This window comes from Mustela lutreola, chromosome 14 (assembly GCF_030435805.1).
Source record: "Mustela lutreola isolate mMusLut2 chromosome 14, mMusLut2.pri, whole genome shotgun sequence".
NCBI lineage: Eukaryota > Metazoa > Chordata > Mammalia > Carnivora > Mustelidae > Mustela > Mustela lutreola.
The window spans coordinates 3,100,184-3,127,705 of NC_081303.1; the positions used below are offsets into that span (position 1 = coordinate 3,100,184).

Here is a 27,522-nt window from a genome sequence, read left to right on the forward strand (position 1 = left end):
CCTAGGCTCACTTTCTCTCAGGGATATAAGTAGATAATTTTCAAATTATCCTAAACACCCCAGAAATCGACCTGAAGCCCGGCAAAACAAACTCCACAATAAAGGTAGAGCTGAGTCCAAGCCAAAGCTGGGAGGAAGCGTGAACACACAGCTTGGGAGAGACGCAAGTCCTGAATGCGGTGGGGAGGGAGCCGCAGGTGAGGGCAAGGGCACGAGGCAGACGAGCGCACAGGGTCGGTGATTTCCCCAGAGCAACTGGCTTGGAAAGCAAGAACTTTCTTTTTTGTCATAAATTGTTCCCCCAGTAACTACTACAAGATAGCATTTGTTGTCTGCAGTTTATAGATGAGAAAATTGAGGCTCAGGAACAGGTTTGAATATAGGTTTTGGTACATTCTGAAGTTCATCCTCTTGTCTTAGTCTGATACATGTATATTAGAGGATCAGATGCAGACATTCCATGTTAACTATGCACAGCAAATGCATTTTTCCCCTCCTCTGTTTTTCCACTAGGCAAGTGTTGATGCCCCGTGTTTGGGTGTCCTGGCAGCAGAACTGTCTCTTCTGTGTTGCCACAGTGATCCCTTAATCACACAGCAGGCAGCCTCAGGACTGTGCCACCTCCTCTGCATTGCAAAGTGTCAGAATGGTAAGAATGGTTCACACCGTCCCTTCTAGTGGATACTAAGGATTTGTCCCTAATGTTTCCACTTAAGGGTCCCAAGAAGGCTCTGTAGATTTCTAAATCCTTCCCAAGATCTGTAGTCCTACTTTTCAAAACATATTTTATAATCTATCTTTAGAATTAGCAAAATATGCTAGTAATATTTGGCTCTTCAAGGTCTATAAAGTACTATATACTTTGATTAGTGTTGTGTGTTAATGGTGGGGACAGGAATGCTGTGGGGAGGAAGGGAAGAAGAAAGATTACCAATAGGACTTTTTAAAAAGAGGCATACTTTTCCCCTCTAATGGGGCATCAGATAGAATATTCAGGTTCTCGCTTCGGTGGTTGGGAAAAATTAGCCCAAAACTAAAGTAAATGTTGCTGTGGGCAGCCTAACAAAACAGCAAGTCCCCAAAGTACCAAACTATTTCCAAATAACTTAAACAGAGAAAAGATTTATCCTCCCATAATACATGACTATTAAATATATAAATGTATATAATTGTTCTTAAGGCATTGAACATCAGATAACACAGGAGATGATTGCTGAGAGATGGGAACAAATGAATTAATGAGGTAGGGATTACAATCGCCCGAGCTTACCGCCTCAAGGGGGTTTTTAGGCTCTAACCCAGTTGTCTTACCAAGTTGAAGAGACAGAATTAGAATCAAGACAGCTAGAGGGGCACCTGCGTGGCTCAGTGGGTTGAGCCTCTGTCTTCGGCTCAGGTCAAAATCTCAGGCTCCTGGGATCGAGCCCCGCATCGGGCTCTCTGCTCAGCGGGGAGCCTGCTTTCTCCTCTCTCTGCCTGCCTCTCTGCCTACTTGTGATCTCTGTCTGTCAAATACATAAATAAAATCTTTAAAAAAAAAAAAGAATCAAGACAGCTAGAGTTTGCAGGTCTGAGTACCTGTTTATAGGTCTGGGACCTGAGTAGCAGGAGGAGGGCACAGAGAGAGAACTCCAGACACCTGCCAGGGTCCACTTTAACCATTCAGGCGTGGAGTGATCAGAACTCGTGAGGAGTCTACCTGAGACTGGGGGAGAAAAAGATTAGAGGAAAAAGTCCAGTGAACTCCCAGAGGCTGGGAATCATGCCTATGACTGTAAGCCAGAATTTAAAACTTCATAATTTATAAGTAAAAAATGCACTCAAAGCATTTGGTTTCATTAGAAGAAAAAAATTATCTCTAGACTAAATTGTTTTCATGCCACTGAACAAAGCCCTTAAAAACAAGATCTAAAAAGATCAAATGATCTCCAAATACTTTAAATGTTTATCAGAATGAAGCTCAAGACTCCCCCCAAGAATACAAAGATTCCAGCACTCACCAAGTTTACACTCACGGTGTCTGACATCCAGTAGAAATTGCTAGGTATGCAAAGAAGCAGACTCAAACCTATAATGCGGAGAAAAATTCATCAAAACTGACCCAGATGATAGAATTAGTAGACAGGGACATTAAAACAATTATTGTAATATATTCCATTTATTGAGGGAGTCAGAGAAAAAAATGAGCGTGTGAAGTAGGGATACAGGAGAATTTCTAAAAGACTTCAACTAAGCCTCTGGAGATGAAAACTGCAGTGTCTGAGAGGAAGGACACTCCAGCAGAGATCAACAATACAATTTTTAAAGAGAGCCAGAGGAAAAAAGATTTCATTCAGAGGAGCAAAGGTAAAGATGACAGCAGATTTCTCATCCAAAACAACAAAAGCCATAGGCAATTATGCAGCCTCCCAATGTACTGAAAGAAAAAAAAAAGTTAATCTGGAATTCGTCAGTCAACAAAAATTCTTTTAAAAACAAAAGTGAGGGATGCCTGGGTAGCTCAGTTGGTTAAGCGACTGCCTTCGGCTCAGGTCATGATCCCAGGGTCCTGGGATCGAGTCCCACATCGGGCTCCTTGCTCAGCAGGGAGCCTGTTTCACCCTCTGCCTCTGCCTGCCTCTCTGTCTGCCTGTGCTCACCCTCTCTGACAAATAAATAAATGAAATCTTTAAAAAAAATTAAAAAATAAAAACAAAAGTGAAATAAAGACATGTTTAGATATTCAAGAGCTGTTAGAATTCATCACCAGCAGATCTGCACTATAAGAAATACTACAGGAAATCCTTCTGGAAAAAAAAATCCAGGTAAAAATCTGGATGTACATAAAGGATTTACGAATAATGGGGTTCAACTATGTAGGTAAATACAGAAATTCTCTTCTCATTATTTAAATCTTTTAAAATAATGATCACCTGTTGAAAGCAAAAAATAATCACCATGTCAAAGCTAAATATATAACAATAGCTTAGAGGACTGAGAGAGGAAATACAACCACAGTTCCAGGTTCTTGCACAGAGTCATGAAATATCCCTTAAAGGTCAATTGTGAAAAGCTAAAGATGTATAATATAAACCTTAAAGCAGCCTCTTAGATAGATAATGTAGCAAAGAGTTACATATAATAAACCAAAATGGAGATGTAATGTTCTAAGTACTTTAAAAGAAGACAAAAAGGGGGCACCTGGGTGGCTTCATGGGTTGAGTGACCAACTCTTGATTTCAGCTCAGGTCATGATCTCAGGGTCATGAGATCGAGCCCCATGTTGGGCTCCATGCTGAGCGCTACATCTGCTTACGATTCTCTCCCTCTCCCTCTGCCACTCCCCCAAACTACACTCCCAGCTTTTTATCTCTCTTTCTCAGAAGAAGAAGAAAAGGGAGAAGAGGAAGAAGAAGGAGAAGAAAGAGAAGGAGACAAAGGAGGAAGAGGGGGAGGAGAAGGGGGAGGGGAAGGGGAAGGGGGAGGAGGGGAAGAAGAGAAAGACAAGACAAGACAAAGAAGAAAAAAATAGAAGGACAGGAAAAATAGGAAACAAATAGTGAAGACTTAAAGCCATGTAGAGTAACTGTAAATATTCTGAATTCCTCCAATGAAAAGGCAGAGATTATCAGACTGGACAAAAACAAGGCTCAGTTCTATGCTGCCTATGAGACATCCACTTTAAATGCAGAGCCACAAAGACAATAAAGGTTAAAAGTTGGAAAATGATATAACATAGTAACGTTAGTCAAGAGGAAACTAGAGTGGCTAAGTCAATATCAAAAAACATATATAAAAATATACACATGCTATATATATTTCAGAGCAAAGAATGCATCCAGGGAAAAAGAGGGTAATTTCATAATGAGAAAGGTGTCAATTAATAAGACATAACAATCCTAAATACATATGTCCTTATAAAAATTAAAAATCAAAATACATTAAACAAAGATAGAACTGGAGTGGATCTAGGATTACAATCAGAGAATTCAGTATCCCGCTTTCAATAATTCATGATGACACAGAAAAGTGTTAAGGATATAGTCTTGAACCAACTTGACCTAACTGACATTTATAGCACACTCCACAGATAGTGGAAAAATGAACATTCTCAAGGAAAAACAAAATTTGCCAGAATAGACCATATTCAAGCCATAAATCAAGTCTTAAGAAAGCAAAATGTCCTTAATTCATACAAAATATATTCTCTGACCGAAATGGAATTAAATTAGAAATAAGAAACAGAAAGGGATCTGGAAAATTCAAAATATTTGGAAACCAGGTCATCCACTTCTAAATAACCCATTAGTCAGATAAAGAAATAAAAATGGAAATTGAAAGTATTTTGAGCAAAATGAAAATATAATACCCATAAAGAAAACTCCAAATTGAAATGATCTAGCAAACAGTTAAAGGAAGAAACTGTACCAATCCTATTCAAACTCTGACCAAAATGTGAGAAGGTGAGGACAGCAAAATTCTGATACCAAAAGCACATAAAGACATTATAAGAAAAACAAAAACAAAACAAAACTACAGACCAGTGTTCCTTCAGAAAACAGGAGCAGAAATTTATAAATAGATGCACATATGTATGCTCAAATGCTTTTTGAAGCAAGTTGAAAGGCAGTTAAGTGAAGAAAGAGAAAACATCAGTAAATAGGGTTGAAAAAATTGGTTAGATACATGCAAAAGAAAAGAAATTTGATATGTATCTTTTACATAATGCAAAAGTTGATTCAAAATGGACCCATAAGATGAAATGTAAAATCTAAAACTGTGAAACTAAAAGAAGTTCACGTACCTTGAATTAGGCAAAGATTTTCTTTTTCTTTTTCCTTTTTTTTTTTTTTTTTTTAAGATAGGGGCGGAGGAGAGCGCAGTGGGGAGGGTGAGAAGGAGAGGGAAAGAGGGAATCCTCACCCATCTCAGGGCTCGATCTCAGGACTCTGAGGTCATGACCTGAGCCAAAATCAAGAGCCAGATGCTTAACTGACTGAGCCACCGAGGTGCCCCAAGGACTTCTTAAATACAACACCAAAAGCATGACCTATAAATTTGAAAAATGAAAAATTAATCCGTTCTAATCTTCGAAAGACACTGTTAAGAGATAAGCTGTACACTGGGAGAAGATATTTGCAAGTTACATATCTGAGAAAATGCACACTCAAACGCAGTAAGAAAACAGAAACAAATTGTAGTAAATTTGGGGCGCCTGGGTGGCTCAGTGGGTTAAGCCGCTGCCTTCGGCTCAGGTCATGATCTCAGACTCCTAGGATCGAGTCCCGCATCGGGCTCTCTGCTCAGCAGGGAGCCTGCTTCCTCCTCTCTCTCTCTGCCTGCCTCTCTGCCTACTTGTGATCTCTCTCTGTCAAATAAATAAAATCTTTTAAAAAAAATTGTAGTAAATTTGAATTTGAATTATTTGAATCATTCCACCAAAGAACCACAGATGGCAAGGGCACACACCGAAAGATGTTCAACATTTGGTCATAAAAGACATGTAACTTAAAAACTGCAATGAAATCCCACTCCATACCCATTAGGATGTCTCAGATTGACACGCTGACCGTCCCATATGTTATTAAAGGTGTGAAGCCACCAAAACGCTCACACTTTGCTACAGGGAGTGTGAAATGGTACAACAATTTTGGAAAATAATTTGGCAGTATCCTAAAAAGATAACACACACATACCAAACGATCCAGTCATCCCATCACTTAGGCCTTACCAAAGCAGAGTGAAAGCAGGTATCCACACCAAGACTTGTGCACAAATGTTGACAGCACCTTCATCTGGAAAAGCCAAAAGCTGGAAACAACCCAGATGTCTACCAGTCGGCAAACGGATTAGCAGACACGGGGTGGTACTCGCCAGTAAAACAGGAAAGAAGTCTTGATCCAGACAACTTGGATGAATCACAAAATACTCTTGCTGAGTGAAAAATGCCAGATCGTGGAAGAGTACATGCTCTGTGAATCCATTTTTATAAAATTAGAAGACAGAAAACATGAACTGGACAGCTGCTAACAGAAAGCAGATCTGTGGTTGCCTTTGGATCGTGGTGGACACAGGCAGCAGGTGTGCTGGAGGGAATGAATATGGTTGTGGGCTTTTAAAAAAATTTTTGTATTTATTTATTTTTTACTGTAGTAATATTTTCACTGGTATATACATATATTAAAAACTTAAAATTGTACATTTTAAGTAAACTGTAGGTCAGTGAACTCTCTACAGAGCTGTCAGCAAACCAGTGAAATCACTGAAACTCCCCTTCTCCAGGACCGAAAGCATCGGCACCTGATGTCGTCACAGAGAGCTTCTGGCTCTGCCGCGCGGCCACTTCCTAGGCTCCTCGAAAAACACCTCCAAGTCCGCTCTCACACCAATACACACGCCAACTTAGCCACAGCTTCTCCAGTGCACTGGGTGATGCATTTGATGGCCTACATGTATTCAATATGTGCGCAACCGCTTAAAATCGTCTGTGTCCTGCATGTGTACTTCACAGAGACCTCGTGTGAACATTTATGGAGCCTGGATCAGTGCTGTCCTAACATTTGATGGGATGAAAGTATTAGCAGGGAGTTGAATGTTCGGAATACTTTAGATCTCCAGAATTGGGAAGGAAGGAGAAACTGGAAATACCAATGTCATAGAAAGAACGGATGATCACGTAAAAACCTTAAACTCTTTTCCTAATACAGCGGGTACTGAAAGAAAAAGATCCACCGTGTGTGAGAAGTCCGGCGATCACTGCCTCCTGAATACTCCCTCGGATATGGAATTCCTACCTAACGTCTTGCAACGGGACAAAACTAAAATTACCCAGGTAACTCGCCCCCCCCCCCACTTGATCCTATGACTTTTATTTCATGTGTATTATTACACTGAGTGGCAACTTATTTCAACAGTTTACATTTTTAATTAATGTTTTCCATGTTTTTAAAGTTCGGCGAATCCCAGAGTAAGTAACCTGTAGACTCTTTGGCTTCCCAATTTTCATCTCTCTGAATAAGAACGATGCTTGTTATTCCTGAATACAGCAATTAATATTATTTTATGTAATCCTTAAAGAATGCAAATGAGAGAAGTGTTTTCTAGTTTCATAGTTCTTTTTGTTTGGTCATTAAATATACACTCAAGATGGGGAACTTCTGGTTATTTAGTAGACTTAATGGAGTCACCAGTTAACAGGCTTTGCAGTAGGATTATGTTTCACTCAACAAACATCAAAATAACCTGCTTTCGATTTTATTTTTTTTAAAAGTGTTAAAAAATCTCTAAGTTGAAGTGATAAACTTCAGTGCCAAGTAGATAGTTTTTGCCTTGACCCTCCCACACCTCCTTCAAAGTCCGTGGGCTTCTCCATCTGCCTGAGAGGTCACCCTGCTCTGCCGCCTAGGTTGGGCAGCATCCTAGGCTGTCCCTAGGTGGGCTTCTAGCCACACATGTCAAGCTAACAGCTCAGCAAAACTGCTGGGGAAGTCCTTCAGGCGAGTTCATCTCTTGACGGGGGGAGAGTCTTATAGCTCCTCCTAAAACTGGGTACAGAAAGCAGTGACTTCTCCTCCCATGGCTGAAAGAAACAGAACTGTGGGAGGCTGAGGAGCTGTGGAAGCGATACATCTTACCTAATATGGTCAGAAATACTGCACAGATATCTTAAATATGTGTTTGCGTGATGGTGCGTGTTTCCAAAATCAAGCATTGTTCTTATTCAGTTCACCTCAAAGATCATGAGACTGGTTGACTATGGAATGGTCCATTTGCAAGAAGAAACCAAGCATCTCTATAGGTTTACTTGAAAATTCTTCTACATTCTTGTATCCTCCACTCCAGTACCCTGGAACTGGGATCCCGAGCACCACGATGGGGCAGGGAGTGGAGGACTAGTGCCTCCTCAGATCCCCTTCCTAGCTACTACCCATTTTAGGTTGTGTTTTGTCTTTTTTGAGCATAAGGTTCTTCAGATTCAGAAATCCTGGGTTTGTGGGGAGGGTGCCCCGGATCCTTGCACTCATGACCTCTTCTTTGGGTCCCACTTGTGACACCAAAGCAGGCCAGTTGTGGCCCTGGGGCAAGAGCAGTAGCTGGAAAACCCTGAGGCGGGGGCGTTTAGCGGTGGATCGGAACAGCTGGACCGAGAGAATCAGAGGTTGTAACAAGGGGATCAAGAAGACTACGGCCAAAGAAAAGTCCCAAGGAGGCAAATAGAATGATACGCACCAAGGTTTTCAGCCAAGAGAGCTATAAACAAGACACCATGAAAAGGGAGGATCAAATTTAAAAAAAAAGAAGTTTACAGATTTAGAAGCCATTCTTTTATAGAGTGGCAAGTTATAAGAGAGGACATTGTCTTCTGAAGGAGCCACAAAGGAAAAAAACTAAAATTAATAAGATATTTGTAAAGAGAGGTTCTTCACAGATGTTTGGTTTATTTTTTTTTTAACAAATTTTGCATCAAACACAGAGAAACATGATAAATTATGGAATATCAAGTTAATAGAATATCACGCAGCCATTACAACGATTCAGCAGCAAGAATAACATGGTATCAGAGTAAGAAACAAGGGGTACCTGGGTGACTCAGTCAGTTAAGCCTCTGGCTTTGGCTCAGGTCATGATCCCAGGGTCCTGGGGTCGAGCCCTCATCGGGCTCCCTGCTCAGCAGCGAGTCTTCTTCTCGCTCATCTTCTCCCTCTGCCCCTGCTCATGCTTTCTCTCTCCCTCTCTCTCTCTCTAGCTCACTCTCTAAAATAAATAAATCAATGAAATGTTTTTTAAAAAAAGAGTAAGAAATTGGAGAGATATAATGATTTCTAAAGAATCCAGCTGGTCCTATGGGATTGGTATATTTCTAAAGAGTTACATGTAGATCACATTTTATAGGGAGTCCTGTTGTTTGATGTAGTCTACTGTCATACATGGACCTTCACATGACAGAAACTTCTAGCATGAGTTCTTATTTTCACTAGAAATTGCTCCTTCTACAACTCTTAAATAGACACTAAAATAATTTCATTGAATAAACAGAGTTAAAAGAAAATATTCCTCCATTTTGATATTTTTTTAATTCAACAAATCATATAATGAAATCTGGCTTTCTTAAAGAAGGACAAAATATTTGTGACACTCAGTGCATCTCACCAAGCCTTAGTGACCCTCCTTTAGCTTTCTTCCATAGCATTCCAAGGATACCACCCCTCACCCCTCTGCCCAGTAGTGGGGAGACTGGGGTCCCCCATTTTTACTCAAACCTCAAGTTTGTCCTACTGACCAAAAAGAGCTATGCTCCATCCTTTTAAGAGAGATACAGATAAGCTTTCTCTGGCAAGACTGGTTACCTTCTGTACTTGGGAAAATGATGTGTGTGTGTGTGTGTGTGTGTGTGTGTGTGCGTGTGTGTGTGTTTATAATATAATATGCAATATATATATACATATATTTGTGTCCATGAAAGGAAAAAACGTGCTTCGTCCATCTTTCTTAACTGAGAGATCCATGCATAATTATGTAATTTTGCTATTTTATGGTCCATGGATATTATTCTGACTTAAAAAAAAAAAAAGATTGTTTGAATTATAGTTCTTGTACCTCAGTCATTGACTTATGAGCCTTTTTTCTCTCTCACTGTTTCTTGGTCCTTCTCTGTAAAAGAGCAAAGTCCAGTCCACCCCTTGAATCATCCTGCCTTTCTTACTTTGTCCCCTCCTGCGTCTGCTAATCATGCTGGTATCGGATCTCAGCAAACTAATTTCCAAAACTAAAGAATCCCACAATAATTTCTAATATCTGAACAGCTGAACTGGTGTTACATCAATATTTTACAGTTCCTCCTAATTGTAATGCCATGGTTTTTCATTTTTTTCCTGGCCTGGCCCCAGAGTTGACTTATCTAGATAAAAGTATTTTAGTCCCTTTAAAAATCAGAAGGAAATAAATAAGTGTAATTCCACTTGAATTATAGTCATCTCAATAGCAATACAGTTGTAAAATTCAATTTTTAACCTTTTCGAATGGTGGAAGAGGGCCACAATAGCAAAAATGCCTATGGCCTACAAGAATCACTTGGCCCTACCTGGCCTGGGGGCTTCCTCCAGGATGACTGAATTCGGTTGTCTTTCTTACTTTATGGTAGGTAAGGCGTGAGGTCATGGCTCTCCTTTTTGGTTTCAGAGTGTAGGATTCACCCTGCTGCCATCCTTGCTGACTGACTTTGTGTGGAGTCTCCTCATGAGACTCTCTTCACCTCATAACATAATCGCATTCAGGGCATCCACCATGCTGAAGTTGACCTTGGAATACCACGCACATAAGGTCACCATGGTAAGATCCTCAACAGTGAGTAGAGAAAGACAGATTTTATTCTCTAAAGTGCTCTTGTTGCCTCTCTTATATGCCTAAACTTCTTTTCCTGTGTTTCTTGCTATTGTTCATTATGTTATTAATCCGATGAGGCTTTTTGTGTGTGTGAAGTATTTCAAGCCTGCAGAATAGTTTAGAAAATAATGTCATGAATGTTTACCTACCCATCATACCAAATCGTAATATCTTGCCAACATCTGCGTCAGTTTTTTTTTTAAGTATACATTAAAAACAGTAAATTGGTACATATATAATTGAAATCCTCTGTGTAACCACTAAGGAAAGTTTTCATGGACCCTCAGCTCGCTGTAGGACCAGCTGCACAATTTGTGGGGGCAAGTGCAAATGAATGTGGGGCTTCCTGTTCAAAACAGAGGGGGAGAAGTGTCTTTAGATATACAAACATATGAAGAGTTTTTGCCTTTCCTCCACAGTCTCTTTCACTCTCAATTTGTCATGGCATTTCTATTTTCTATTTAATGTCTTTCTAAGTTAAAAAGAAAAAAAAAGGAAAACCCAAATTTTTAAATAGCACAGACTTTAACATCTTTTTATTGTGCGATGCCAGTGATAGACATAAATATAACAGCTTTTAGCTCAAGAAAATAATGCAGTTCACACTTCATAGCTCACACAGGACTATGTGCTCAGGTCACGATCTGGGGCTGGGGAGAGGCAGACTCGCAGAGCTCCCCCCTCGGTGTGAAGACAGCTTGAGATTTTTCCCCTCCCGCCCGCGCGGCTCCTCCTCCTGCTCCTATGCGCTCTCTCTGTAAAACTAACTAAATAAAATACTTTAAAAAATAAAATAAAATCAGTTATAATGGAAAATTGTGCACAGTTAAAATTAGCCCTGAAAAATCCCTAAATTGCACATTTAGTATGTGGGCTTACAATCTCTAAGCAAATCTAACACGGCAAATCTTGAGAATTAAAGCAGACCGTGATTGCTATCCTGAGTGCACAGTAACATCGCTGGCTTGTTCTGGGTCATGCTGCAAGGAAAGGGGGTGAGCAGAGCTCTAAACTCATCGTTCAAAGGTCTATGGAGAAGAGCAGTGTTTAGCGTCCCCCATTTCATGTTCACCTTGGAGCATATGCAGCATGAGGAATGTCCTGCACTTTTAACACTTTGTTTATTCATTCATTTATTTTCTACTTATTGCTCGGAGCAGGGGGTTCTGCACAGGTAACTGACTGTGTATGGACAACTGCAGTGAGATGTGAATTATGTCGACCAACATTTCAGCTTCTGATCTCTAAGGAATATTTTCAAAACAAAAAGCGAAGTTATCTTGTTGGGTCAGATCTGATGTTGAATAAACAGCCATTAATTTGAGACAAATTTCAGGTCTAGCTCGTAATCTCCTTCTTCAAGAATTAATAAAAAGGGGAAAAAATAAAACCGATGTAGGGCCTATGAATAGAATTTGCAGCATTATGTGACTCAGCGTTTACCATTCTGGGCCATTCTTTGAACACATAGTTCATCCATTCCCTATGTAAATTCATGTCTTCTTTAATTGTCAGAAAGGTTTTCTGAAGTATACAGTTACATTGTTATTCTGTTCCATTATTTTGACTTCCTTCTTAAAGGACTTGAATTATGCATGTTTTCTTTTTCTGTTTGTTTATTTTTGCTTTGGGGGTGTTTTAAATTATTTTTGTTAACATATGATGTATTATTTGCCCCAAGGGTACAGGTCTGTGAATCGTCAGGCTTATATACTTCACAGCGCTCACCATTATTACAGACCTTCCCCAATGTCCATAACCCAACCACCTTCTCCATACTCCCCTATCCCCAGCAACCCTCAGGTTGTTTTGTGAGATTAAGTGTCTCTTATGGTTTATCTCCCTCCCAATCCCATCTTGTTTCATTTTTTCCTTCCCTACCTCCCAAACCCCACACCCTGCCTCTCAAATTCCTCATATCAGAGAGATCAAATGATAATTGTCTTTCTCTGATTGACTTATTTTGCTCAGCATAATATCCTCTAGTTCCATCCATGTTGTTGCAAATGGCAAGATTCCATTTCTTTTGATGGCTGCGTAGTATTCCATTGTGTATATACACCACGTCTTCTTTATCCATTCATCTGTGGGTGGACATCTAGGCTCTTTCCATAGTTTGGCTATTGCGGACACTGCTGCTATAAACATTCGGGTGCACATGCCCCTTCAGATCACTACATTTGTATCTTTAGGGTAAATACCCAGTAGTGCGATTGCTGGGTCGTAGGGCAGCTCTATTTTCAACCTTTTGAGGAAACTCCATGTTGTTTTTTATACATGTTTTCTATACTGAGCTTATATATCTTAAATAAGGAAGTCTACCTTTCCCCAAATAAACTTTAAAAAATGGGTATTTTCCCACTATCAATAAATGCATTGGCTTATTTCTCATCCCAATAAATGTTTTACATTGTGTAGTCACACACATAAAAATGCTTCCCTCTAGTGCTTATTTGTGCATTAATTGCTGTCTTGGCCATTCTGAGAAGGACTGAATTCTTACATCCAAGAAATGCCTCGCTTTAGAGGTGGCCATGGAAAAAGAGGCGCTTGCTGACCTATTGAATTGCTTTTCCAGGTGTCTAAGATTGTGGACACCATCTATAAGCAGTTGTGTGAGAATCCTTCTCACGTCATGAAGCACACAATGCTGCGGGTCGTCACCCTGTTAACACGCACCTCACCGAAGAAGGTTGTCTTCCAACTGATGGATTACCCAGTCCCAGCAGACAAGTAAGTCTCCCTCACCCCTTCTACGGGGGTTTGTTCATAGCCTCCAGAATCCGACAGAGCTGGCAAGTCAGGCCTGGCTTCTTCTTCTTTTTTTTTTTTTTTTGAAAAAGAATATCTGTTTTTGCTTCACCTACAATGACCATAAAATGTAAAAAGGATCATGGGCTTTGTTCCTATTCTCATACAATACCTACCCACGGTCAACACCATCAACAAATGGTCGTTGTCACTGTTGTTTATCTGAGACTAAATTGTGTTCTGCTGCCTAACCCATAGGAACCAACCTCTCCTCCCAGTGATGATGGGTTTTTCCCCACAAGTGATTACATTTATAGGGCTTTTTTCCCCCTCGTTTATGATGAACAGATGTAAGGTACTTCCACCCACCAAAGAAGTAATGAAACATTAAAAGTAGCTGTTCCTTAGCTATTTATCTGAAATTCGTGATTGAGGATCACTATAGTGTGGGCCAGTGGGACAGTATGAGCCTCACTCACAGCAGAAGAGAGTAGTAAATGACATCGCCTCATTCCTAACATCTGCACCCTGAGAAGGAAAGTAATACTTCTTTACTACTAACCATACACAAGGCAGGAAGTTACATTATGGAAAGGATTCAGGCTTCGAAACAAATGGGTCTGAATTCCTTCCTAGCCACATAAATTTCTAAACTCCTTGATCCTCAATTCATCTGTGAGATGAGAAAAATTCTTTATCTATACAGCAATTTTATGGGTTAGATGAGTTAACATCCATGAAAGGGCATCAAAGTCCACAAAATGCTAAACCAATTATACGACTGACTTTCCCCCACCCCCAACTGAAATCTATATTTATTTGGGAGGCTCATAAGTACAAAGTATATTACTGCTGAAAAGACGTCTGGAAATTAAAAATCTTCGTAAGACTCAGTGTCTTCTCATTCAGGAAGTAAGAAACCACTGTATGCAATATATTACCAGCCTTCAAACATTTTGTTGAGAAGGAATAACCCAACATTGATAAAAGTTGCCGGTGACTCCATACGAACAATAAGAAATGAGGTACAGAGAGAAAGCATAATTAGAGTTAGGTGAATTTGATTAAAATGGTCACCAGCAGATCTTGTGCACTAGTAGGTGAGGCTTGAGGTAGAAAGGACTAGGATTTGGAGCTGAGCTAAATCAGAGAAAAAGAGAGAATGCCTGGTCACCTGGAAGGTATGATCTAGAGGCAAGGGAATGATACGGGACATATTAGACTGGATGTCCATGTGGTTCTAAGCAAAGTTCTAAAGCTGAGCCCAGAAGGCAGGATCAGTGGAATAATGGGTTCTAAAAAGCTGGTATGTCTGTGCTCTGTAGGACCAGGCCTCCTTCTCTTCATTAGGAACCTAAATGCAGAGAGACGATAAAATGAGGTTCAGAGCCCAGCATGAATTGATAAGGGATCAGGAATATGCCCACACAGAGGTGTGTAGCAGTTTTTAAGATAAGCAATAATAAAAAGTAATCTTGAATGGCCAGGTATGTAGAAAGGACCTAGGGGACTGGGAGTTGAGAAGCCAGGGTTCTAGTGCGTGACACCTGTGTCGCTAATTAAATGTGTGACATTTCACAAAAGGGCCCACTCCTCTGAGCTCAATTTAAGTTTCCTTTTCTGGGGCACCTGGGTGGCTCAGGGGGTTGAAGCCTCTGCCTTTGGCTCAGGTCATGATCCCAGGGTCCTGGGATCGAGCCCCACATCGGGCTGTCTGCTCAGCCGGTAGCCTGCTTCTCTCTCTCTCTGCCTGCCTCTCTGCCTACTTGTGATCTCTGTCAAATAAATAAAATTTTTAAAAAATAAAATAATTCCCTTTTCTAATTTTTAAATTTATATAGGGTTTTTTTTTTGCTTAGTATTTCTGTTTATTTGGTTTTTTTAAAGTAGATATATTTATTTATATTAATTTGTATTTTTATACCAGTTTTTAAATATTCCATTATTCCTGCATAAACAGGATCACAAGGTGAGGGAACCAGAGCATGGAATGGAGAAAGCTTATCAGTTCTTGGCATTGACCTGGACAGACATTTAGGTGTGCTAGGAAGTGAACCTGCAGACTGTGTTTTCTGTTAGTATCTCACTGAAATCCTTCCTGTGTTTTCAAGGACAAGAGATTAAATGGGATCATTTGGAAATTGGTTTCGACTTGTCTGCAATTTCTCTGCTATAAAACATGTAAACCCAAAACTTTTCCTGATTCGTGACGCAGTATTACGCAGGAAATGGACAGCCTGATTCTCACGGTGGTGGGGGCGGGGCGGGGCTGTGTTTGCAGCACGTTGATCCTGATGTGGCGCGCGGCAGGTTCCGAGTCGAGCGTGGCCCCTCACGTGCTGAAGACCATCTTGCTGATCCTGAAAGGCAAGCCTGGAGAAATGCAGGATAGCCTCAAGGAAAGAAGGCGGTTCTCTCTTGATACCACTAATATGATGCCTGTAGCGGTAAGTGACGCCAGGAGGGCTGCTTCGTCCTGGTTTTTCCCTGAGCATGAAAATCCCGGTCTGCCCACGGGCTCCGTCGTACTCAGGGACACTGTCCTGGTTTCATTCATTTATCCATCCAACATGCACTTATTGAGTGCCTACTATATGCCACACCCTGATCAGGAAGCTTACATTCTGGTAAAACATAGGCAATGAACAAAAAAGTGTGTCGTGTGTCAGATGATATTTAGCTGAGAGGAGACATCAGGGGATGCGGGGAAAAGAAAGGGTCAGGGTGGGCTTCGGGAGGTCGGTCAGGGGAGGCTGCTCTGTGGAGGCAGCACCCCGTCAGAGCATGAAGGCGTGATCCCTGCAAATGCCCAGGCAGATGATTTCTAGACAGACAGGAGGACAAAAGCTCCACAGTGATGAGCACTGGCCTGGCACGTCAGCGGCTGCGGGGACACCCAGCGGAGGGAAGGGCGCAGAGGCGGAGGTCGGAGCGCGCGTCAGAGCAACGCCACCCGCAGCCCGCACAGACTTTCCGGGCATATGCAGGCCTGATGCCGTCTGGGTCCCGCGTTTACGTCTCCGGAGTAAAATCGGCCCTGGCGGGAGAAGTTCGCGTCTTGCGGGACGCGGTGGGAGTGGAGCGGGCGGTGCTCCCCAGACGGACGCGGTGGGAGTGGAGCGGGCGGTGCTCCCCGGACGGACGCGGTGGGAGTGGAGCGGGCGGTGCTCCCGGGACGGAGGCGGGTGGTTCTCGGACGCGGCCGACGCCGTCGTGGGGGTTCGTTGGCCAAATGACCGTCGGTGGCCCGGCCCGCCTCGGCCTGTCTCACCGCCTGGCGGTTCAAGCACAGGCGGACCTGGGGCACCGGGAGGCCCCTCCTGCACGGCCGACGAGGAAGGGACCCTGCGATGCTGTCGTCCCTGGGAACCACTCGCTTCCCGCCGCTTTGGCGGCCGAGCGGTCGCGGACGCGCTTCGGGAGCTCCCGGAACACTAGGGGCCTCGCGGCCGCTGCAGGATGAGGGACACGCGCGGGCTTCCTCGGGGGGCGCGGGTCTGTGCGTCCTCCCGCCTGGCTGCGGCCGCCGCGTGGGCGCGGGACGCTCGGTCCTGGACTCTTGTTCTCCCCTCAGGCCTCGCAGGCCCTGTGTACGCTGCTGCCCGTCGGCTCCTACAGGAAGGCGGTGGCGCAGGTGTTCCCGCAGCTGCTGATGGCCCTCATGCTCCAGCTCTGCTACAGCAGGGACCTGCGGCTGGTGACCGGGAACAGGACGCTGTGAGCTCCGGTTGCGCATCCCGACGCGGCGGGAAGAAGCTGAGGCTGCGGCCTCTCCGCGGTCCCTCGGGTCCACGGGGGCTCCTCGCCGGGCAGGGTTCTCACTTGCTAGTCTTTCCCCCGAAGGGCCGATGCCGTCAGAATCCCCCGGTCCCAAGGGCTCGCCGGGCCCTCCCCAGCGAGTGCAGAGCGCGGGGCTGCTGCGGGGGTCCGGCGGGGGCAGCTGTGGGGCGGTCCGGCGGGCGGGGGCAGCCGCAGGAGCCCGGGAGCCGCGGCCGCGGTGCTCGCTCTGCCGCCAAGTCTGACCTCCCCGGACCGGCCGCGGGACTAAATAGCGCGCGCCGACGTGCCCTGTGAGCTGGGCAGTGGCTTCGCGGCTGGCGCCGGGCGTGTGGCCTCAGACGGCGACGGTCCTGTCCCATCCGCGAGACCAGCGCTTCCCTCCCCCCGAGACACCCCCTTAGCTCCGCCGCCCTCGGGGGACGTCCGCAGCCGCCGCCGGGCACTTGCCCTGGCCAGGGGCGCGCTTCGGCACCGGACAGAGCCCAGAGCACGACCCGCCGCGTTCAGATATTTAAGCCGGTCTCTGGCTCGCGGCGGGCGCAGCGCGCGGTCCCCGGCGGAGAACCGACCTATTCGCGCTTCGCGCACGTTGTCCCATCGTTCGGTGCGTCGCGCTAGTAACCCCCCGCCCCAGGATCCCACAGGCCGCCGGTTCAGTCGAACCCCAAGCCCCGTGTGCTGTCGGTCAGGGAGAGGACGGCAGGGAAAGCTGTTTTCCTTGGACGCACGCCCCTTCCCAAAGCCAGCGTCCTGCCCGGGCGCAATGCCAAGGCGGGCCACATGTACTTGGCTCCATGAAGGCCACTGTCAAGCGGTGACTCTCTTCTTTGGGGCCTTAGCTACGCCCAGGACGCCCTGAGGGTGCTGCTGACCTGCTCCGGGCTGCAGCAGGTGGACGCTGCCCTGAAGAGGAAGAACTGCTGGAGCCGGTTCAGCCACGCGCCCTCCCACCACTACGGGGTCTACCTCGTCGCCAAGTAAGAAAGGGGCTCGGCCAGGCGCTGGGGCTCTACCCGCTTCTCCAGCTCTCTCGGGCTAAGCCACGTGTGAGCACAGTATCCACTCCAACCTCCCCTCCCCCCAACGATCTCAGTTGCCCTGATTTCTACTTATTCCCTTATTTTAGGGGCTTATTCCTTATTGGTATAGTTTCTCTTTCCGGTTCTCCCACTTGATGATACACACATCCCGTTATCCTCTCTCCAAAGAGTAGGTTCCCCTCTCAGCTATGGAGAACTAGAGGTAAATGTGCCTTTTCTCTTCCTCTGCTGTTAGCGGATCCCAGCTTCGTAGGCATCAGACCGTCATAGATGTGCTCCCACTGTAAAGGGGTTCAGTAAAAATCTGTTCTCAATGAGACGAACAAATTTGGAAAGTACAATGAAGGAGAACTTTTATTTTTCTTGTAATAGAAAAGGTGGTGGGTTTTTCCCCCTAGTTACTGAATAGCAAGTTTCTGATTACAAGGATCAGATTTTCTGATCAAGAATCAAGACTTGGGGGCACCTGGGTGGCTCAGCCAGTTAAGAGTCTGCCTTTGGCTCAGGACATGACCTCAGGGTCATGGATCGAGCCCCACATCGGGCTCTCTGCTCAGCGGGGAGCCTGCTTCTCCCTCTCCCTCTGCCTGCCGCTCTGTCTACTTGTGATCTCTCTCTCTCTCTCTGTCAAATAAATAAAGTCTTTTAAAAAAAGAATCAAAACTTGACAAGATAATAGACCATTTAAAGTTGTTACCAACCCAGAAAGTAGAGTCTGTGTGGTCTCTGGGTCCTTCATGTGTTTCAAGTGGCATTTTATTTACACACAGATTCCCGGAACATATGCGGCCACTAGTTAAGTGTCACAATATCCTTAGTATCTTTGGATCTTCTTCCTTAAAGTGTGGTCCTCAGACCAGCAGCAACAGCACCCCCTTGAAGTTTAAGATAGAAGGCAGAAATCTCGTGGCCCACTCCATTCCCAATGAATCAAAATCTGCACTTTAGCAAGATTCCTGGGTAATTTGTATATTTATTAAAGATCAAGAAGCACTGGTTTAAAATGCCAACCTGGAGTCCTGAAGTGAAACCCGTCACATCCACTTTCATGGTCCTGCCACATCTGGTCCAGGCCAGCGTGTCAGGACAACTGTGAGCCTGGCCACTGCCCAGAAGGGCTTTTGTGAATCAGGACCCACCGCTTCTCCCGAGGAAAGCAGGGTAGCCCCAGACTGTCTTCTTCATTACATCACTCAAAGGAAAGACTTGGTCTAAAACCTTGACGGTAACCTATTCCGCCATCCTGGATTGCCAAGACATTTATTTTGCACTATTTTCTGTCCTTTCGGTCAGGCAGGAGCCTATTGTGGTGCAGGACCCCTGCTGTGGGGTTCAGCGGGGGAGAGACGGGAAAGAGGAGTGATGTTAATGAATGAGACACCGTCCGTGATCCAGCCGTCTGTAATTCCCTGGAGTCTGTGTAGAATTCAGGATGGGGTCCATGGATTAGGAGATATTAGAAAATATCTTTCTTTTTCATCTGGGAGGTATAAAATGTGAGAATAATGCTTCTCTCTTCCTCCCATTAGCCATGGCTGATGCAGGAAGCCTCTCCTCTCGTTGCTAACTCGGTGCCTTACTCTCTATGACAGAGCTCTCAGTGAATACAACTTTCCACAGTTTCCAGAGACCTTGCATTACCTCTACAAGCTCTCAGTGGAAGATCCTAGACGGTCAGAAGACAGTATCATCACAGTAATATTCCTCACTGAAGTAAGTCTCATCAGATGACTGCGAACAGCCAGGTTCCCATTCCTTATCCAAACTTAAGTCGACCCTCCAATCTTTTTATCTCCCGCTCTGAATATTAATTCTTACCCAGAGTTAAGACAACGACAGATAACTTTTGTCATGTCTTTCAGAAATGTGGATTTGCACAAACACTGTTTCTGTAGTACCGGTTCACACATCTCTAGAGGCTTGTTAAAGTACATCAAAAACTAGTGAAGTGCTATATGCTGGCTAATGGAACATAATAAATTTTTTTTTAAACTAAAAATACAGTAGACCAAGGAATATTTAAAGTACACTCAAAGTTTACTTAAAGATAGTAGATAATACCTGAGATCTGAATGATACTTCAGACTGTCTAAGGGGGAAGAAAAAGAAATGGTCCAAATAACTAAGTAAAATGAAACTATAGAATATATTAATACTTATATTACTATTACACCATATATTGTAATGCTATACTAGAGTTGAGCAAATTGAGAAAGTCCTTTTGCTTAGAAAAGGCATGTAGAAAGTTCTATACGTTGAAATTCTCTGAGTCAACTATTAATTTTTCCATAGAGGTAATACATAATAAGGCACTAACCAAAGGTGTCATGCCAAAGAGTCTCAAAAATCTGACATAATTTCAAGCATCATAGTCAGCAAAACAGGTAATAAACTGTAAAAGACATACCCATACACGACACTACCTACTTCTAAAGTTTCCAGAAAGATGCATAATCTGTTTAACTGAACATTGCACTAGAAAATCACTAATACTGCCAAACTTGCTTTAATCCATTTGAATCTCTCATTATTTTGATTATGTGACTCATTATTTTCATTGTGTCACCCTTTTAAGTATGTTCAGACATTAAGTAGACCTAAATATGACATACATGATTGTTCCCACAAAATCACATATTCAAAAGAAATTTATAAACATGAGATTTATATGAGCATTATTAATGTGACAGATGATGTTTAATGAGTCCTAATGGCCTCTCTCATCATGAATGTGGTGCTTACTCCTTTTGGAGAGTGGTAAACCTGTCCTTCTAGGAACCAAGCAATGACGAGTGGCCTCACCATGACGTCACTTGGCCTTTAGTTGTTCTGAGCACACGATCTGTGTGTTTTACCTTAGTCTCATTAACCAGCAGTATTTAACATACCATTTATTTATATATTATTTCTAATTTTCTACCGACATAAGTAATGAGAGTTTACATCTTCGTGCCTAAGTCTTCTTCCTTCCAGGATTTTAGATTACTTCCTTTAGATTACTTCCTTCTAGTAGATTCCATGAATCTACGCGCGTAGCCACCATCTGTCACCATGCCACACTCTGACAATACCCTTGCCTGTATTCCCACTGCTGTGCCTTTATTCTCATGACTTGCTCATTCCATAACCGGAAGCCTGGATCACTCACTCTCCTTCATCCGTTTTGCCCAACCCTCTACCCCTCTTCTTTCTGACAACCATCAGTTTTCTGCATTTAGGAATCTGATTCTGCTTTTTGTCTGTTTATTTATTTATTTATTTATTTAGATTTTACATATGAGTGAAAATACAGTATTTGTCTTTCTCCTCTGACTTATTTCACTGGGCATTAGACCCTCTAAGTCCATCCATGTTGTTGTAGGTGGCAAGATCTCATCTATTTATGGCTGAGTAATAGTCCACTATTTATACACATCACATCTTGTTTACCTTTTCATCTCTGCATGGGCACTTGGGCTACTTCCTTAACTCGGCCCTTGTAAATAATGCTGCTATATAGAGGGGTGCATGGACTGTTGGTGGGAATGCAAGCTGGTGCAGCCACCCCGGAAACCAGTATGGAGGTTTCTCAAAGAGTTGAAACTAGAGCTGCCCTCTGACCCAGCAACTGCACTACTAAGAATTTACCCTAAAGATACAAATGTAGTGATCCCAAGGGGCACCTGCACCCCAATGTCTATAGCAGCAATGTCCACAATAGCCAAACTACGGAAGGAGCCCAGATGTCCATCGATAGATGAGTCGATAAAGAAGATGTGATACATAAATACAATGGAATACTATGCAGCCATCAAAAGAAATGAAATCTTGCCATTTACAAAGATCTGGATGGAACCGAAGGGTATTATGCTGAGTGAAATAAGTGAGTCAGAGAGTGCCTCTTACATGATCTCACTCATATGTGAAATTTAAGAGAGGAAAAAATAAAACTAGACAAAATCAGAGAGGGAGATAAACCATAAGACTCTTAATCTCAGGAGACAAACTGAGGGTTACTGGAGGGGAGGGGCAAGAGGTATGGGGAACAGGGTGATGGGCATGAAGGAAGACATGTGATATCATGAGCATTGGGTATTATATAAGACTGATGAATCACTGATCTCTACCGCTGGAACTAATAATACATTATATGTTATTTAATTGAGTTTAAATTTAAAAAATGATTTCGTGTTTTTGTTTTCTTTGGGTAAATGCCCAGTAGCGGAATTACTGGGTCATAGGGTATTTTTATTTTTAATTTTTTGAGGAACCTCCATACTGTTTTCCCAGATATGGCTTTTTCATTCAATTTTCAAGCTCATTATTGTTGGATATTCACGAAAATTAGTTAAACTGCATTATTATATATAATAATATTTTGGTTAATTCTCTTGGGTTTTCTAGGTATAAGATCCTGATGTGTGAAAAATAAAAATAACATATTGTTATCTCTGGTCAAATTATTTTCATGAATTATGTGTTTTGCCTTGGCCTTTAAAGTTCCATTGTGTGAATAATCTGATCTCTCCTTTGCCTGTTTACCTACTATGATCTTAGTATTTTTCCCAGTGAACTGTATGATTCTCTGTCTCTCTCTCTCCCTCAGATACACACACACACACACACACACACACACACACACACACACATTTGCAAAGGATATCAAGTAACTTATGAACATAGAGCTTTGACTATATACATCCTTAGTGAGATATATCCTAAGGACAAAAAAGAATCTATAAAAAAATACTGACTTTTACTTGGGAGTTTTATGAATATTGTAAGGTGGTGATATAATTTTAAGACTATGGTATGCATTCACACAGCAGAAAGCAAATAAGCAAATAAATATATTAACACTATTGGCACAGAGTTTTTCCAGGTAAGAAAAAGATGAAGCAAACATAAAACCATTAAAAGTTAACATAAACTCGGGGCACCTGGGTGGCTCAGTGGGTTAAGCTGCTGCCTTCGGCTCAGGTCATGATCTCAGGGTCCTGGGTTTGAGTCCCACATCGGGCTCTCTGCTGAACAGGGGGCCTGCTTCCCTTCCTCTCTCTCTGCCTGCCTCTCTGCCTACCTCTCCTACTTGTGATTTTTCTCTGTTGAATAAATAAAATCTTTAAAAAAAAAGTTAACATAAATTCTGTTAGATTTGAATTGAATACATCAACATTGTCAAAATAAACCCATGACTTAAAAAAAAAAAAAGAAGAAGAAGAAGAGAAGAACTCTTAGTTTCAAGTAAAGGCCAAGAAGACATGATATTCCAATAACAATGTGTACATTCTAGTACACAGTTCTAATGGTCACCAAATATCATTATTCACTAAAAGGAATCTTGTCTCCTTGAAGAAATGGTTGATTTCAGGGGCAAGAAAAATATAAGATAAGCCTGGGACATCCAGTCTTTCTACAAGCAAAGAAGTGTTCCAAGATAGATACATCATGTCAAAAGGACACAAAAGTCAACTTGAAAGGGCTCCTACTGGCCAAATTTAACATCAAAAGAAGGAGTAACTGCAAATAATTTTAATACGTTGGGAAGAAAATTTAAATGCTTGAGTCCTTGGTGAGACTCAAACCTGGAATGCTAGGAGAGAGAGACAGAGAGACGGATGCCAGCCAGTAAATGTAGACGGAACGCTAGACGTGGAAAATTACCACTTTGCAAGCCCCAGTGTGATAACTAAATAAAAAAATTACCAATGAATTTTAAAACTTTTAAGTGAAAGATTGTAGGAGAATATTCACATAGTACCAAATTATCACCCACAGATTAGTTACTAGTTGTAAATAGAAAATATGCCTTTATGTTTTGGTGTGTGATCACTCAGAAAGAGCTAACCTTGATAACATTTGGAAATAACACATCAATAGCCATCCGTCTTCCATTGTTCCTAATCGATTTCAATTATCTAATTTTCTTTGCCTCATGACTGGGACAAAGCCTTTAATATAGAAAAGCTGCCCCAAATAGCCAATATCCTGTGAAGGTTTTAATCTATTTCACACCCTTTTTCTCACTTCTCATTTTATGTTTACTTTTTATATTATATTGGTCACATTGGTTTATTTGAATGCTTTTTTTTCTAGCACAAGGATTAGATTGACTAATTCCACTGTTTTTCTGTTTCCCAATTCCATAACCTCTGCTTCTACCTTTATTATCTTCTTACACTAATTTTCTCTAGCTCAATCTCATTTCTTGTGATATTTCATGTCTCATAATTTCAGGAAATAAATAATTCATTCGTTTTTAACATATTTTTAAGCAACGTGAAGTTGGGCCTTTCCTTCCAACCACAGGGAAACATTTTATTTTTGTTGTTTTATTGTTTTTGTAGTAATCTTTGTTGTATGTTTGATTTCCTCTCTGGTTTATAATTTTGATCCACAAAACAGAGGAGAGTTCTCTTAAATTTTCAAGTGCTTATAGGCTTTTTTCCCACTTAAACTTTCTTCTTGGTTTCTTCTTTTATTATAGACATCATGATTTTTTTAAGGTGCTTTTTAAATGATTTGCTTTAGGGAAGTTACTGATTTTTTGGATCTGATTATTAATTTTTGTGAAAGTTGTTTGGAAATTGAGAAGAATATATATCTGCCCTTCCTTCTCACTGTTGGCTCTCTTGTTCTCTATTATTCTGTGTACTTGACCTGTCTTAATAATATTTTAAATTCCTGACCTTTTTTTACTAAACTGTCATTTGTGTTTCTAAGATATTTAAAAATGTGTATATTTTGGCTGCTAGTTACTAGATGCATAAAACTTCATGGTAATCACATCTTCGTTTTGGGTATTACCTGTTTAAGACTAAAAGTCCATAACCTAGCCTCTGCAACCTGAGTCTCCTGCCCTGCCTGTCCGCCAGCCTCACTACCCTCCAATCTTCTCATCGCTTCCCATCCTATAACTCTGGCCTTCCTTCTAGTGTTCAAACACACCCTGCTCATCTACCACAGCGCCTCTGCACATGGCTTACCCTCCTGGGGGAGATCTTCTCTAAACAATTTATCTAGATAATGTCAACTCTGCTTTCAAGTCCAAATCTAAACATCTTTTCATTATAACTCAGTCTACAATTTCACAGTCCAAATTCAGTTCTGCTTTAGATGTTTTCATGGTACCTTATAGCTTTTCTTCTTGGTACTGATCACAATTAGCAACTCTGTTTTCATCAGAATAGTATAAATAGTGTGTGTGTGTGTATATATATATAAATATATATATATATTCTATACTATTATATATTTATATAATAGTATAAATAGTATAAAATTATTATACAGTATCAGTCTCTCTTGCTAGTCTATAAGCCCCACAAGGTCATGGATGGAGACTGTTTTGCTCACTACTGTGTTCCCACTTACTAGCATAATGTCTGGCCCATAGTAGGCACAGCCTCCTAGTACACATAAACATTCACTGTCAAGGAACTCTCCTACCCAACTATAATCTGGGACATGGAGGTAATTTAAATTGAGTCACTAAGTTGTCAGCAATGGAGAGAAAAAAAAATGTAATGCATATATTTAACTCCTAACAACATGGGACTTGGGATGCTGAACCCCATACCATACCATCCAAAATCCACATACAACTTTTGACTCCCCAAAAACCTAACTGCTAATAACACAAACTACTAATAACTACTAATAACACAATCAACACACATTCTGTACGCTGTATGCATTACATACCGTATTCTTACAATGAAGGAAGCTAGAGAAAAGACAATGTTGTTTTAAAAAATCATGAAGAAGAGGAATACATTCACAACATTGTGCGGTAAAAAACCTGTATCTGACCCACACAGTTCAAACCTGTGTTGTTCAAGGGTCAACTGTAGATACGTACAAAAACATATAGGCATGTGTTTCCTACTATGACTGCTTCCTTCTGCTTCCAGAGACTATGAACACAGAAATATGTGTGGGGATATGTGTAAGTATCTGGAGTTTTAGGGAAACTTGTGCTTCCATTTTACTGAGAATATCTCCATTTTTATCACTGACGCAGAAAACATGAATTAGCCTTTACTCTACTTATGAATGTACCGACTGTTTTCTTTCAGATCCTGAATAATTTCTTCAAGGACCCATTCCCAGAAGAGTTTCTGGTTCTCTTCAGAAACTGGGTTAATGACGCCAACCCCGCGGTTAGCAAGCTGAGCCTTCAGAAAATCGCCAGCATGGCGCCAGTGATCAATGAGGCACGTGAGTGTGTGGTCTGTGAACGCCACCGCCATCGCTGTCGAGGGCTTCCCACTGCTCAGGACCCTTCCTGATCACACACTGCTCTGTCTCCGTTTCTGTAGACTAACACAATTTCAAAGCCTGGGTTGAATGGGAGCAGTGTGGCAAGTAGACTCAGGAGCTTAATCACCCTGTTTCTATTTTTCCTGGAAAACCATTCACGGCCCTTGGAATGGACCAACATTGTCCTACACAAACTCTTGGAGTCTAAGCCACACACACAGAAGTTCATTTCCCCTCCAACCTACACACCTGCCACCACACTGACTCTGATCCCAGAGCACTCCCTCGAGCTGCTTCTTCCGCTCAGCACACTCGTCCTTAGCCGTACAAGTTCACTTTTGTCTGCTTCTCAACTCAAGTCGAATTCTACTGAATATTCGGACCTGGCAGGTGCTTCCTTCTCAGAGCCATGCCCACGGTGAGCCCTTGCTTACACGATACTTTACACTAGGAGTTCTCTGTCTGTGCTGCTTGAACCAGCAGTATCAGCCCCTCCCAGAAACTGGTATAAATATAAATTGTCAGGCCTGCCCCAGAGCTGTGGACTCAGAAGTCATCGAAGTGGAGCCAAAGTCCTACAGGGGGTCGTAATCACTTAAACTTGAGAGCCACAATCTTACACTCTTTCCTGCTGAGTCGCGTGAATACTTCTTGCCTTCCAGGAAGATCAAATCTAAGCATGTTTTGTGATGCTCTTATAAATTCTTTTTTTTTAAAGTTTTTATTTAAATTCCAGTGAGCAAACAGTGTCATCAGCTTCAGGTGCACAACGGAGTGACTCAACACTTACGTGTAACACCCAGTGTTGTTGTATCACAAGTGCCTCCCGGAGCCTCACCGCCTGTTCCACCCATCCCAAAGCACCTTGCATAATGGGATTATGCTGATTCTGTAAATCATTGTTGATTTAATTAGTTTAATAATAAACCTTTGTTGACCTATTCAACATTGTCTCTGAACGCTCAAAGCCTGTCTGTTGGGCACCCATTTTGCATTTAGAATGAAATGAGCGGTGATCGGTTTGCTTTAAATAAGTCACAGAAGTCAGTGTACATTCTTGTAGTATCCGAGTTACTCATTGCCTTGTCTAGCACTCTTCCCAATGTTTTTCGTGACTGCAAGGAAGACTCTGGGTCAAGGTTGTCAAGGACAGTAAGAGAGAAACAGTGGAGCGTGAGCTGGGCTGAGGTCACGTACTCTCTCTTGGTAAAGACGGCTTTTCAACCAAACACAAGGCCTCTGGCTATTATTTTGGCAAATCGTATTTCTTTATTTCTTTTGCTTCTTCTCTTTTCCGTCTTTGCTTCTCTCCTTTGGTGTCTCCTTTTTGCCTTTTTCCTTACTTTCT

The 27,522-nt window shown here is 42.3% G+C and overlaps 1 protein-coding gene across 3 annotated transcripts in view; it reads left to right on the plus strand.

Moving 5' to 3' along the window:
* The window catches only part of MROH9 (maestro heat like repeat family member 9), an 82,916-nt gene that overhangs the window by 38,804 nt on the left and 16,590 nt on the right, over positions 1 to 27,522 (plus strand). For all 3 annotated transcript variants that reach the window (XM_059146769.1, XM_059146770.1, XM_059146771.1), the window contains 9 exons: positions 514 to 649; positions 6,687 to 6,811; positions 10,159 to 10,308; positions 12,941 to 13,095; positions 15,395 to 15,560; positions 16,688 to 16,830; positions 17,733 to 17,870; positions 19,526 to 19,646; positions 25,991 to 26,132. In XM_059146769.1, coding sequence (XP_059002752.1) covers positions 514 to 649; positions 6,687 to 6,811; positions 10,159 to 10,308; positions 12,941 to 13,095; positions 15,395 to 15,560; positions 16,688 to 16,830; positions 17,733 to 17,870; positions 19,526 to 19,646; positions 25,991 to 26,132 — 1,276 coding nt within the window. The remainder of the gene's footprint in view (positions 1 to 513; positions 650 to 6,686; positions 6,812 to 10,158; positions 10,309 to 12,940; positions 13,096 to 15,394; positions 15,561 to 16,687; positions 16,831 to 17,732; positions 17,871 to 19,525; positions 19,647 to 25,990; positions 26,133 to 27,522) is intronic.